Genomic DNA, 13243 nt, shown 5'->3' with positions numbered 1-13243 from the left:
TTGCTCATAATTAAAAAACAACATAGGTGATAAAAGAGAGTGGGGCTGGATTGTCTAAAACCAGGTCCTTGCTCTGCCACTTACTAGCTGTGTGACTTTGAGGCAAGCCACTGAACATCTTTGTGCCTCAGTTTCTTCATCTGTAAAATGAAGATAAAAATAGTATCTACCTCACAGGGCTGTTTTGAGGACAAAATGAATACATGCAAAGCTCTTCAAACAGTGCCTCGTACATTCTAAGCACTATATTTGTGTTTGCAGTTATATGATTATAACTGAGCTAGGTTATGATGCAATTTCTTGGCTTTTGCTAAGACTTGCTATTTATACAGATCTTGTACAAATAATGGTAAGTCAATGGCCAAACTGCAGATGCTGTTGTGGTAATGGGAGTAGGGTGGAGGAAGAACTGCTCTCTCATATTCCTGGGTACTCACCTGATAGAAAAGCTCCTCTGCTCTCAGTAGTACATCTCTGTTTCATTAGTGACTAAAATATGTTGCCTATACTACCTTATTGTAGAGAAACTGGATGAGTCAGCCATTCAGACACCACATAGCAAATCTCCCGGGAAACTAGGCCAACTGCACTCCCACACAGATGCCCTGCTGCTCCTTCTGGTGGCCATGAGTACACAGTGAATAGTCTGCTCTGAAACCGTCTGAAGGCGGCAACTGTAAGGAGTCATCCTAACTGCTTCACATTACAGTGAGACTATTTCTGCATCTGAAAGGTGACCCTATGCTGATGCTATGCCATGCCACACCACGAGGATTCCCATGTGGAATCCCAGAATCCAGCCAGGGATGTTCTGACTGGCGTCAGTTATAATCTGCATAACTGACAGTTGGGAAATCTTTAATGTTTGTTTTTTACCTCTCCTGAAATGATATGGCAGTAATATAGGAATTTCCATTACTTTGGATACCAAATCCTAACAGCTATTGGTCAAAATTCTTCAACCCTAAGGGACTGATTTGAAAGAACTTTTTCAAAAGAAAATAGGTCCACCTTCACTGGAATATCCAAATTTTTTTTTTTTTTTTTTTTTTTTTTTCCTGGAACTGGTGATGAGAAAGAGGATCCAAAAGGCAAACTGAGTTTCAAGAAAGGTATTCTGAAACTTTTTTTTTTTTTTGAGACAAAGTCTGGCACTGTCGCCCAGGCTGGAGTGCAGTGGTGCAATCTTGGCTCACTGCAACCTCCACTCCCAGGTTCAAGCAATTCTCACACCTCAGCCTCCTGAGTAGCTGGGATTACAGGTGCGTGCCACCACGCCTGGCTAATTTTTGTAATTTTAGTAGAGATAGGGTTTCACCATGTTGACTGGGCTGATCTTGAATTCCTGACCTCAGGTGATCTACCTGTCTCGGCCTCCCAAAGCTGGAATTACAGGTGTGAGCCACTGCGTCTGGCCTGAAACAGTTTTTATGAAATTAAAAATGTTCTATGGACTTAAAGTAATACCATCTTTTAAATCACTCATTATATCCAAGTACCCTGCAACAAATTATAATTTAAAATTTAAATATAACATTACAGAAGATGGGAAAGTTGAAGCCAGAATGAGAAATCAGGGTAGCAGAAAGGGGTCCAAGAGAAACATAAGGCCAGCATGCATCTTAAAGCCAGGAATAACAACATCTATTTAAACCCTCGTATTTCATGGGCTCGATCACAGCTTACCACATGGCAGGGTGTGGTGCAAAGTGCAGAACCAACCACCCACTTACTCCATCCACAGTGTGCATTAAGTTTCTGCTGTTGTTCAGATACTCTAGGTTAGTCATGCCAGGGATGCTCCTGACTGTTCTATCTTTTCTCTCGCCACTGACATTTATTGAGCACATGCTATGTGCCAGAATCCTTCGAAGTATTTCACATAGATCAGTGTAAAAGCTTACAACACCCCTGTGAGTTACTACCCTGCCAGGTGGTAAGCCATGATCAATCCCATGAAACACAAGGTTTAAGCAGATGTTGTCATTCCTGCCTATATTATGGTATCTTCATTTTTCAGAAGAGGGAAATGTGGCACAGAGAGGCTAATTAACTTGCCCCAGGTCACACAGCTGTAAAGTGGCAGAAAAGAGATTCAAACTCTGGCAATCTCACTTCATTGTAAACCATTAGTTGTGCAACTGGGGCAAGGCTGGTCATCTGTAAACTTCTCCATTTCTCTATACCATGAGGTTAACAACACCTACCTCACAAGATTCTCTATCCCATCCATTTTGAGGAGTAAATGAGATTGAGATAATATATTTGATGAGACTAATACTTTACTAATTATAGACTTCTCCAACTAATGTGGGAAATGATATAACTTAGGCAAAGCTATGATAGAAATTTTACTTCTACAATTAAATCATAATTTTAAGGAAATCATAAAATAATGAAAACATCTACTCTTTGGGACAGGCTAGTTAAGAGGGACATATGAATATCTGATAATGAATGCAGCTTGACAAAACGCATGGACCACAATATACCTAAACACCATTTGTAATGTAATTGCATAAGCTTCACGAATGTAGGAAGAATGGAGACATAAACACCACACTCTGGGTCGTTGGACAAGAAGCAGTCTCCATGGTTCAGGTAGGGCTCAGCAGTCTACCCTATATTCTGGTTGAAGAGCAGAGAATGAAGTGGAGAGCAAGGAAGACAAGTGAGCTCACTGTGCTGGCTTCCAGTCTGGCCCTCTATAGACAGGGGGTAGGCATGATTCCCACATTATAGAGGGAGAGGTGTGTTTCTATCTAGGGCACATTAAAGACTGACAGCACATAGGGCAAAGCTCTCTCTAGAGGTTTCTCCCAATACATGTTCCAGAGAATACTACCAATAAGACAGGTATCTATCAAATGGTGACAATTAGCAGGCATCTATCACATGGTAACAATGTATTCTGAGCTCAAGTAATTATGGGAGCTGCTAGTTAAGGTGAATGAAATCTTAGTGCAGGACTTCTCAGAGCCATTCAGAGGAAGACATCTGTAGCAAATATCCAAAAAGGAGAACTATTTTCCTGAACTTATTTGCCAGTGGAACTCTGTTAGTGACAAACACTTAGCCTGACTAGAATGCTGCAGGACACAGCTGCTGGAAAGATGCTTTACACACCGGCAGGTCCACCTTTCTCTAAGGCAGTGGTTCCTAAGCACTGGTGCACAGTAGAATCTCCTGGAGGGTTTGTTAAAACACAGACTCCTGGGTGCCACCTTCTGAGTTTCTGACTCAATAGGTTAGGAGTTGGGCCTGAAAACCTGTACTTCTAATAAGTTTGTAGGCAATGCTGATGCTACTGGTCCAAGATCATGCTTTGAGAACTGGAGCTCTAATGCAATCCCCTAAGGTATATGGGGGCTCTCTGGAAGGATATTACTTCTCAAAAATGATGAGCAACAAAGGCAGAAAGAACACATTAGGGAGGGACCAAAGACAAAAATAAAAAAAATTTTTAAATGGCAGATGTCTTCTAATTCTGCTATTGTATTCAGACACGTCATCTCTAAAACTGTGGTAGATGGAAACACCTTTAAATTTCAGAGCCCTCAGCTTACCTTGTATTATTGTTACCTAACATTCTTTTTGCCTTATTTTTACTGCAAATTTCTCAAGCCCAAGAACTGTGTATCAGTTAATTTTTATTCCCAAGGGCCTATCACAGGAGTGCACAGCGACAGTTGGCATTTTGGGCCAAATTCCTTTGTTTCTTTTCATATTAAGTAGAAAATACCTGGCCAAACCACAGCTTCACATTCTCTCTCCATGCAGCAATTCAATCTTGTAAATTTTGTTTGTTAAATCGAGAAAACAGTAATTCTCAAAACCACAAGTACAAATCCAATGAGCAATATTCAATTTTGGTATACAGTTGGTGCTATGTGAGTGGCAGACACCACAATCGACAAACAGAACAGAAATGAAAGACTGCTTTGAAATGGAAACTCAAGCTTCAAGGTCTCAAGGTCAGCATCTGTTCAGAGATAAAGCACCACAAATATCAATGCGCATGGTGAGTAGTTCTCATTCACATCCAGCCATGCCCATCTGGTCAAACAAACAATGTAGGCAGAGGAAGAGAGGGACAAAATGGGGTCCCTGCAGGGAGTGAGAGAAGAAGGAGAATCAGAAAGCAAAGGAGGAAACTACCTTTACCTTTGTTTAGGTAAAAGCACCAAGCCAGAAATTACTAATCAGGTTGGGGTTAAGGACATTGCTAAATGAATTGCAAAATAAATCCACAGAACTTTTCTTTCTCCTGCCTTCCTGGATGGACGCTATAAAGTCTGCAGCCTGGCTATGCCCTGCGTCCTTTCTGCCAAGATGGCCTAGAATAACTCATTTTGAAAGGTGAGTCTCTCTTTAGGAAACAGAGTGACACCATCTTCCTTATAGAACAGTGTCTCCCAGGCACATGTGGGCACCCAGTGCAAGCTCCTTCCACCTGAGCCCAGCCCAGTCTGCTCGGGATCAACACTCTCTGTCCCCAGATTCCCTTTGCATTGATGAAGTCTGTGTACAAGCCCGGACACAGTTACTTTTTGGAGAGTACTGACTTAAACAGGCATCTCCACTGATACTTGGAAAAGGCTTCTGGCTGGGTGTAACGTCAATCAATCTGATGAGCATTTTAATGGATGTGAAAGGAACAAGAAGCAGAAAATATTTAATGACAGGCAATAGTTTCTTCCAATGCATAGATGCACATTGTAAAATGATACTTATAAGTTATAAATGAAATGTAACTATTTAATTTTACTACTCTATAATGAATTCCTCACACCAATTTGCTTGTAAAAATAAATATATGTTTTCCAGATGTCTATTCTGCTCTAGGCAGGTCTAAAATGTATTTATAATCAGAAAGCCTTTATCTTGCTTGTTCTGATCAACAGAGCCATCTAATTTTTGGTTCAAATGAACTGTGGAACTTCGGGATATCAATCCTTTGAAAGCTCTGAAGTAAAACCTCTGATTTCTTATGAGGCGGCTGGACTTTAAAGAAGGAATGACAACACTATAGGATACCACTGAGGAAATAAGAAAATATAATTCACAATACAAATGGCACTGATAGGTTTTGGTACAGGGATGCTGTAGTGTACCCTGCACATTGCTTTACATATAAGTAATGTGCCCTGTGCTTGCTTTTTCCCTGTAGACAGCACTACCTAAGTGTCATAAGGGGACTGGAAAGGCATAAATGTTCTATCTGTATGAGTCCTAAGCTATCGGAGGGCTAATAAACAAGGTGCCCCAAATGAAACCCAGACCTTAAATTTTTTGAAACCTTGATGGATAGATACTAGATAAAACTAACCTCAAAGCAACATGCAGTTTTCAACCTCGGGAGTCTTTCGTACTCCTTTGGGGGCAGACTGCTGCTTTATTCTGGAAGATTCACCTGAATGGGCTCTGGCAGCATTCCTTGAAAGGGGATCTTTGGCATTTTGGTAGAGATAAAATCTTTGTTTTGTGGTTCTGCCCTGGACATTATAGGGTCTTGAACACACCTGGCTCCGACCCAGTAAATGCCCCCACTCATGGTGACAACCAGAGGTGTCCCCACCCATTTCCAAACACATCTTATGAAGGCAGTCCCTGTCTATCAGAGACCCTGAGTGAGGCACACAGAAGCACAGGCTTCTGTGCTTCCACCAGACCTGGGGAAGTTAAGGGCACCACTCACCTGGAAGCCCAGGTGACATGTTTGGCAACCATGGAGTACCTGGAGTCAGAATGATGTCTGTATGTCTCTCTGTTTTTAAAGTTCTCTGCTCTGCACAAAATAGGATGTGACTATACCTGAAAAGCAGCTTGTTCTGGGAGGCTTGCAGGTTGTTGTTTTGAATGCTGTGCCTGGAGGACAACTAGATTAAGATGGAGAAGACCTTGGGCAGACTTGCTGGCACAATGTCACCACTTTGTGGAAAGGGGAAGGCAGTGAAAAGGAGTTAGGCCAAGCTTGGATGGGTGGCTCCCCAGGAAGCTGGTAATGTTCTACCCATAGCATTATTTGGTCTGAAAGTCCAAAAAAGTATGAAGGTCAGACTGTTTTCATGGAGTTACCCTGTTGGGAGCCACAGGGCAAAGACACATCTCTTTGGGTAGGGGGTGGAGTTCCCTTGAAAGAACTGGCTCTTTCCACTGTCCCTCATTCCAGGAGGGGCTAATTTTAGAAGAAGACAAACACCACAGCAATGAGCCTTATGGTAGCAGGGCCTCTGAGGCACAGACAAGGTTTGTGTGCCCAGATGAAGAGGCTGAGTTGGTCCCTGACACATGGAAGGAACTAATAGGTCCTGTTAGTAATTCTAACACTAGGTCTGGCTTATCAGGGTTGTGACAACAGCTACTCTTGAGGCAACTGCAAATCCCTTCTCCCTCGTTTATAAAAACATCAAATGTCATGTCAAAAGTTGCAGCATGGGCTTATTGTCCAAGGAGAAGTTAAGGGAAGGGCTGGTTCTAAGCTTGGAAGAGAAGCATTTCCTCCAAGTACAGAGAGGTGGTCCAATCAGTGGGTGACACACAGAGGCCACAGCAGCAGGAGCAGCAGAAAGTAGCCTGAGAGGGAAGCCATGAGAGGGATGTGGGGCCATTTGCACAGTATCCTGGGAACTGCAGGATAACTGGACAGCTGAGGCTTCAAGGGCATCATAATTACAGCATTAGTGATGATACAAGCTGTTTAATATTCACCATATGGTGGAGTCTGGACACTTGACTATCATAGGAATCAGCTTGGGCGTGAAGCCCAGACCAATGGCCTCTTCTCTGTAACCACCTCTTGGAATTGCTGATTGCTCACTGTTCCCTTCTACCTCTCAGGCAGAAGGCAGCAGTCAGAGGTGTTCACATCTGCAGGCTTCCCTGGCACTCTGGTGGCACTCGGCCTCTGACACCATCCTCTCCCTGTTGGGCACCCCCCTCACACTCCCTGGCTTGCTTCATCATTCCCTCATTCATGCTGCTGAGATTGAGGACAAGGATCTCACTTTATCAGTTGCTGTTTTTCCTCCCTGCCAAGATCCTGCACAGCCCGGCATGCCTAAGTGCTCAAGGAATATTTTTTTCTTTGACTAAGAGATCAAGGACTCTCAGTTACTGCTGTCTATCTGTCCCTCTTTCTCCTTCCATATTACCACACATACACCAGGATGCAACCTGGGAATGTGTGAGAGAGAAGGTATGAAATACAGAATGGCTCCTTGAGAGAGGAATCCATTTTGACCGGTTAAAACTGGATAAAACAGACTCTGGCAAGTCCTAACCTATTCCAACTTGTTGGAAATACCTGGTCCTAGGCTTCTAGGATGTGATGCTGTCCCTAAAGCTCTAGGTGACAATGGCCTCAAGGCTCTGGGAGGCTGCCCAGTGGTTCCAGGTGCTGGTGGCACAACGGCATGTGGATGGCATGAATACACCTTGAGTGTTCCTGAAGTCCTGGTTTGCCTATGATTCTAGGTAGTTTTGGTATTGTGGTGGAGATTCTAGAGCTCTGCATTTCTGCATTTATCCACGGGAATAATCTGGTTCCAGATGGTTCAAACTAGTTGTGAATGACTTAAACCAGATGAGAGTGGTTCCCCCTGGATCAAATAGGCTTGTTCCTTTTATATCTTGAGAAAACAGATTCAAGCATGTTATGACTGGCTCGAATTAGTTTAAACTGGATTAGCCTTGCACTGACCTTAGACTAACCAGGTTAGATTTGGTCAAAGGGTTCATTTTCCTTGAAGCAAGCCAGTTCAGTCTAGCTTGAACAGGATGGACTGGTTCAAAAGCAATGCCACCTAGTTTGAACCAACTCTGTAACACGAATGTTTGCCACTGACCTCTAGCTGACCATGGAAATCCAGTAATACATATCTCGCACTTGAGACTTAATACTCAAAATGACATCCTTCCTCATTACATCAACTTTTCAAAGGTTATCATAAGTATTTCTTCTCAAGATTGGCCATTTGTAACAACCTAAATAGATCATATTTGTATACAAAGACTTCAGGAGACTTTGGAAATATTTATTTTTGGTTTTAATTGTTAGCAGGCACATGGATAAGCATGGCCTGTGTGATGTCATCTCAAACCACTCTCCTCTAAACTATATGTGGAGTTGTGGCGAGTGCTGTAAACTGCTCAAGTGCCCACACCTGCCCACTGTCCCCTGCTGGAGCACCCAGACGTCCTCACCTTGATCCTGCTTACAGCTTCCTGGGCCTGCATCATGCGCACGTTTTTGGAAGGAGTTTTGTCTGAGAGCAGCTGAGTGGAGCCAAGGTAATTGGCAGCAAAGATGATTCCATCGATCAAGTCCTCAGGGTCGCAGGGTCCTGGAACTGTAACATATAGAGCCACAGTAGTGAGGGAAGCCATCCTGGGTCAGGGACCACCAACCCCCTTGATGGCACATCACACTCCCCCTTGCCTCACCACTGGCACAGGTGGGCAAGGTACAGAGACTCCTGAACAGGTGAGCCAATCTGCTTGTCTAAGGCATCCCTCTGTCTCTGTCTGCACCCATGCCTCATTTTCAAATAGAAGGTACAGTTTCTTAAAATAATTTGCTTCTCTAAAACCACTTACTATGAAAAGTAATGCAAATATTTACTTAAATATGGAACATAAAATTCAGTGATAAAGGGTACTGTTTCTCCTGTTAGACTAAGCTCTTAGGGGACAAGGAGCATGTCATACTCACCGCTAACTTTCTTATGTCTTACTGTCACCCAGTTAGTATCAACTAGCTGTTTGCTAGATAAATGGTTAAGTAACTAGATGGCTTAAAGCTTTCTTTTTAGAAAAGCTTTTTACAGCAATTCCTATTACATGCCTCCCATTCATATCTCTTCCTCCATTTGATCCATAGTGGAAGAAACAAATTTATAGATCAGAAAAGTAGAACACTTGTTTCAGAATGTCCAGATTCCTATAATGGCTTCTGACTCCAATTGTGCAAGACAGATAACATGATCTCAAAGCCACAGTCCCATGCTGCCGATCTTGCTCACTTACAAGGTATAATGTTCTTGGCCTGTGCCCACATACAGATCAATTCCAAGGAAAATTAAAGTTTCTGTTCTAATTTACCAGCCTTTTAAGTCAAACCTGTTTTAAATATTTTAATCATTGGGGGCATCTGATTCTAACCAACCACAATTACTTGTAAACCCTAACTCGAAATTAAAACTGGGATTAATATGTAACTGTATAACAGTCCACTTAAAAAGGCATTTTAATCTGTAATTGAAACCCATGTACTTTCTTTCTTTTTGAGACAGGGTCTCACTCTCTCACTCAGGCTGGAGGACACTGGTGTGATCTTGGCTCACTGCAACCTCCGCCTCCCAGGCTCAAGGGATCCTCCCACCTCAGCCTCCCAGGTGGTTGGGACTACAGGCACCACCATGCCCAACTAATTTTTGTAGTTTTTGTAGAGACGGGGTTTTGCCATGTTGCCCAGGCTGGTCTCAGACTCCTGGGCTCAAGCAATTTGCCTGCCTCACCCTCCCAAAATGCGGAGATTACAGGCATGAACCACCATGCCTCACCCTATGTATTTTATTTGACTTGAGTGGTACATCTGGGGAGACTAAAATATACATGTTAACCCACTGTTGAAACCTCAGGGTCTTAAATTAGATAACTTATAATGGAAACGATTTGCTTTTTCCTCTTGGAAGGCTAATCTGAAGTGCTTTTTATTTTTATCCTTAAACATCAAGCTCATCTTGAGTTTACACAGCTGCTTCCTCTGCTGAACTACTTATCAGAGTACAGATGTAAAATAATCTACTCATCTAAAACTAAGGTGGTGCTTAAAACAAAGAAATTAAAAAGCATTTTAGGAAGGGCTTTCACAAAGCATCTGTGTAGTAATTAAATAAGGAAGCCTGCTATTTGTCTTATTCTCCATTTTTACAAGCAAGACTTGGAGACTAACACTGTGAGTGGTACACAGACAAATCTGCTTCCACTACATACCAGTAATTCACACTCTACTCAACAGTCACAGGGACCCGCTCTGAATCTTTTATAGATGTGAGATGGATTTGGGCTATGTATGATATACAGTTTCAGTTGTATAGCAGGGATGTATATAAAATAATATATGAAGAATTTTGAATCCACATTACACTTTATATAAAGTAAAAGATTGTCAGTTCTTCTATGATAAGATCCTGATGATGCATTTACAGTGTTATTGAAACATAATCATTATTGCCAACCAGATATTGAGAAGAAATATCTCATCTGATATATGAATTTTTAAAAGTTTTCCATCTAATTTTAAAAAATCAATGTTAAAAGAAAAACAAAACTTAACTACCTTCTCGATGGGAGTTCTAACATCATATATTCTTCTCTGATTTGGTGCTATTCACTGAGAAGGTCCCTTTTTGACTACATTAAGTGTGAGTATGGGGATACGTTTAAAAGCAATCCAAATGATATTTAAATGACTGCGGAAGTGCCAAGCAGCAACGCACACGAATATCAGAACTAAATACATTTTGAGATATGATCTTATGCCATTTACCTTTCAGGAAATTGAATATAATTGAATGTCATTGTCACTGCATCATATCCAGAAAAAATAAAAGCCCCAATTTCATAACTTCACTTTGGGCTCAGTGCTAGTATATTCTTACAAAGCTAAAAAAATATTAAAGCCATAATGATCCTATGTCAGAGAATTGCAAGTTTTCTTTTGGCCTTTTGGAACGTGTTTTTCCCTCCAGTGCTGCCTTTGGGTTGCTCTGTAGATGAGGGAGCGCACACGTGACATCCTCACACTCAGGCTAATGCTAAACCTGAAAAATCTCTAGGCCTGGGGTACGAATATGAAGAAGGGAGCTTTCAAACTTCAGAAAACTTCCCAAGGTGCTCCCATGGAATTTCAGAGCCTCACAAAAATGATGCAGATTATTTACAGATGACTCAAGAAAGAAACCTGAGTAACTAAACCAAAACTGTGAGCTTGTCCTTGGCTTTGAGCCCAAGGGTTCATGAAGGTTTGTTGAGTCCCGTTAACCCTTTCCCAGGCAGTGGAACACAGTGACTGTTCACGCACAGGATCTAAAGGCCAGACACACCCTCAGAGAGATGTCTGGGCATTCTCTGGCTTCCAGAAAAGCCTCCTTCAAGGAAATGGCAATGCACCAAGACAGAGCCTCAGCACCACCTCTAGCCAAAGACTGAGTGCTTCTTTGTGAATGAGTGCCTGATTTGGTGCCCCATTTGGGTAGTACAATCTCCAGCTGAGGTACAGAGCTTGGCTGAACTTTGGCCCCACTTGGCCTCCCCCTAGGTGCCCTTGTGCAGTGAATAACCTGCACAACCATGTGTGGCAGCCCTGCAGAGAACACTGGTTTCCAGGGAGACGTGTGGAGCCAGCCTGCCAATTCATATCCTGACTCTGTACTGCCAACTGTGGGATCTTGGGCAAGATACCCTCTTGATGGCTTAGTTGTCTCATGTAAAACATGAGGATAATAATAAAACTCACTTTATGGGATTGATGTGAAATTCAATTAGTTATTACATGGGAGGTGCTTAGAACAGAACCTGGCAGAGTAAGCATGCCGTAACTGTTACTATTACTAGCTCATCCACCTAATAGATGGAAATTGCTGGGAAGGTTTTTCTTATAAAAAGGACCAAAATTTCTGTCTTACTTAATGTTCATTCCCACTTGAATTTTTCTTATTGAATGGAAGAGGTGCACAGGGACAGAATCAGGAGACTTGGGTTTGGGATCCAGTGTGACCATGCTAAGCTGCATGACACTGGGTAAAGCCCACACCTTTGGCTCCAATTTCACAGTCTCCATCCACAGAATCAGCAAAGATGTGAGGATAATTTCTGAGAGGCTCCTAGCTATCACACTTTGGGTCTAAGATCCTAAGAATGTTAACATTGTGAATAAGTGACTGTGGCCTGTCTTCCCTTCTATTGTCTCATATCTCAGTGCTTCATATGCTCCAATGCTAAAAGATTCATGAATGACTCAGTGCTCAATATTTTCTTTTCAGCTCTTACCTTCAACGTAGGTTGGGAATGAAGCCAAGCTTTTTCTTGACTGTAATTAAGACAAACAGGTTTCAAAAAGAGCAAAACATGATGAAATATGCATTAACACAATCATCCATGCAACATGAAAAATAAATACATCACCTGTGGCAGTTACCAGTTATTGATCATTTTTAGCTAGAGATAGTAAAGTGCAGATAAACATGCATTTATTAATAAAGGTTACCTAAAACTCAGAATAGTATATTCATTATTTTAGATGATCTAGAAATTTTATATTTCACAATCAAAGAGGTATTTGCCAACTAAAAAACAATCCCACAGACAAAAATCTCTAACAACAGCAATAAAAAGGTCACAATTTGTATTATTAAGGATCTGCATTTCTATGTGAAAAACTGATTAGTGAAAGCACCAATGCTATAATCATATGTTGAAATTAAGAATTCTCTTGGAGAAATTTATTTTAGTCTTTGTCACAGTGAACTCCCACTGTGCTAAAGATGTGTGCTAGAGTTTTTAAAAATCTCTTCCTTTTATCTCCTAATGGAATTTTAGTTCCATTATATAAATCATGATTGTGTGTTATCTTAAAATAAGAACACAACAAAGGAGTAAATTTAAAACTCTGGAATTTCTTCTACACCTCAGAACAAAGGTCAGTCTTCTCACAGCACTGTTGGAAGTAGAGATGATGAGCTAGACACCTTTTAGGGTCTGATTAAATGGCAGCTTAATCTGCCTGCTCTTAGAGGAGCAAAACCCACCATATATTCCTATCAGAAGCAGATGTCCTAGATGTAACACTGACTGAGATAAGAGAAAGAAATTCACTCCTGCTCCCACCAGTAGTAGAATTTGTAGCTGGTATGTCTGGACCAGGATGGTACAAGCATCACAGGAGAGTGGAGAGCTAGTGTTAAAGACAAGTCCCTAAAATGGGCAGAAGGTAAGATTTGCATGGCCAAGAATTTCACCACTGAGAACCTAACAGATCTTAGATGATTATTTAAATGCATACCTTTAAGAGAAAGGATATCTGGCATTGAATAGCTGTTCGATAGGCTGACCTGCATAGATGGTAGACTCTGGGTTGTCTGGCAAGCTGGATGAGGAAAGTGCCCTGGGTGAGTGTTGGGATATCATGGGAAGCAACACCATAATCTAGCACTTGACACGGTGCTCTTTACTTGGAGGA

The 13243-nt window shown here is 41.8% G+C and overlaps 1 protein-coding gene across 5 annotated transcripts in view; it reads right to left on the bottom strand.

Moving 5' to 3' along the window:
• Nucleotides 1–13243, bottom strand: part of APBA1 (amyloid beta precursor protein binding family A member 1) — a 229307-nt gene that overhangs the window by 26639 nt on the left and 189425 nt on the right. For all 5 annotated transcript variants that reach the window (XM_035302864.3, XM_002742872.6, XM_008995874.5 and 2 more), the window contains 2 exons: nt 12055–12094; nt 8206–8351 (listed from right to left, as the gene is read on the bottom strand). In XM_035302864.3, coding sequence (XP_035158755.1) covers nt 8206–8351; nt 12055–12094 — 186 coding nt within the window. The remainder of the gene's footprint in view (nt 1–8205; nt 8352–12054; nt 12095–13243) is intronic.

The sequence above is a fragment of the Callithrix jacchus genome, chromosome 1 (genome assembly GCF_049354715.1).
Source record: "Callithrix jacchus isolate 240 chromosome 1, calJac240_pri, whole genome shotgun sequence".
Lineage (NCBI taxonomy): Eukaryota > Metazoa > Chordata > Mammalia > Primates > Cebidae > Callithrix > Callithrix jacchus.
The sequence above is the reverse complement of the archived record's forward strand: the minus strand, read 5'-3'. Positions and strand labels throughout refer to the sequence as shown.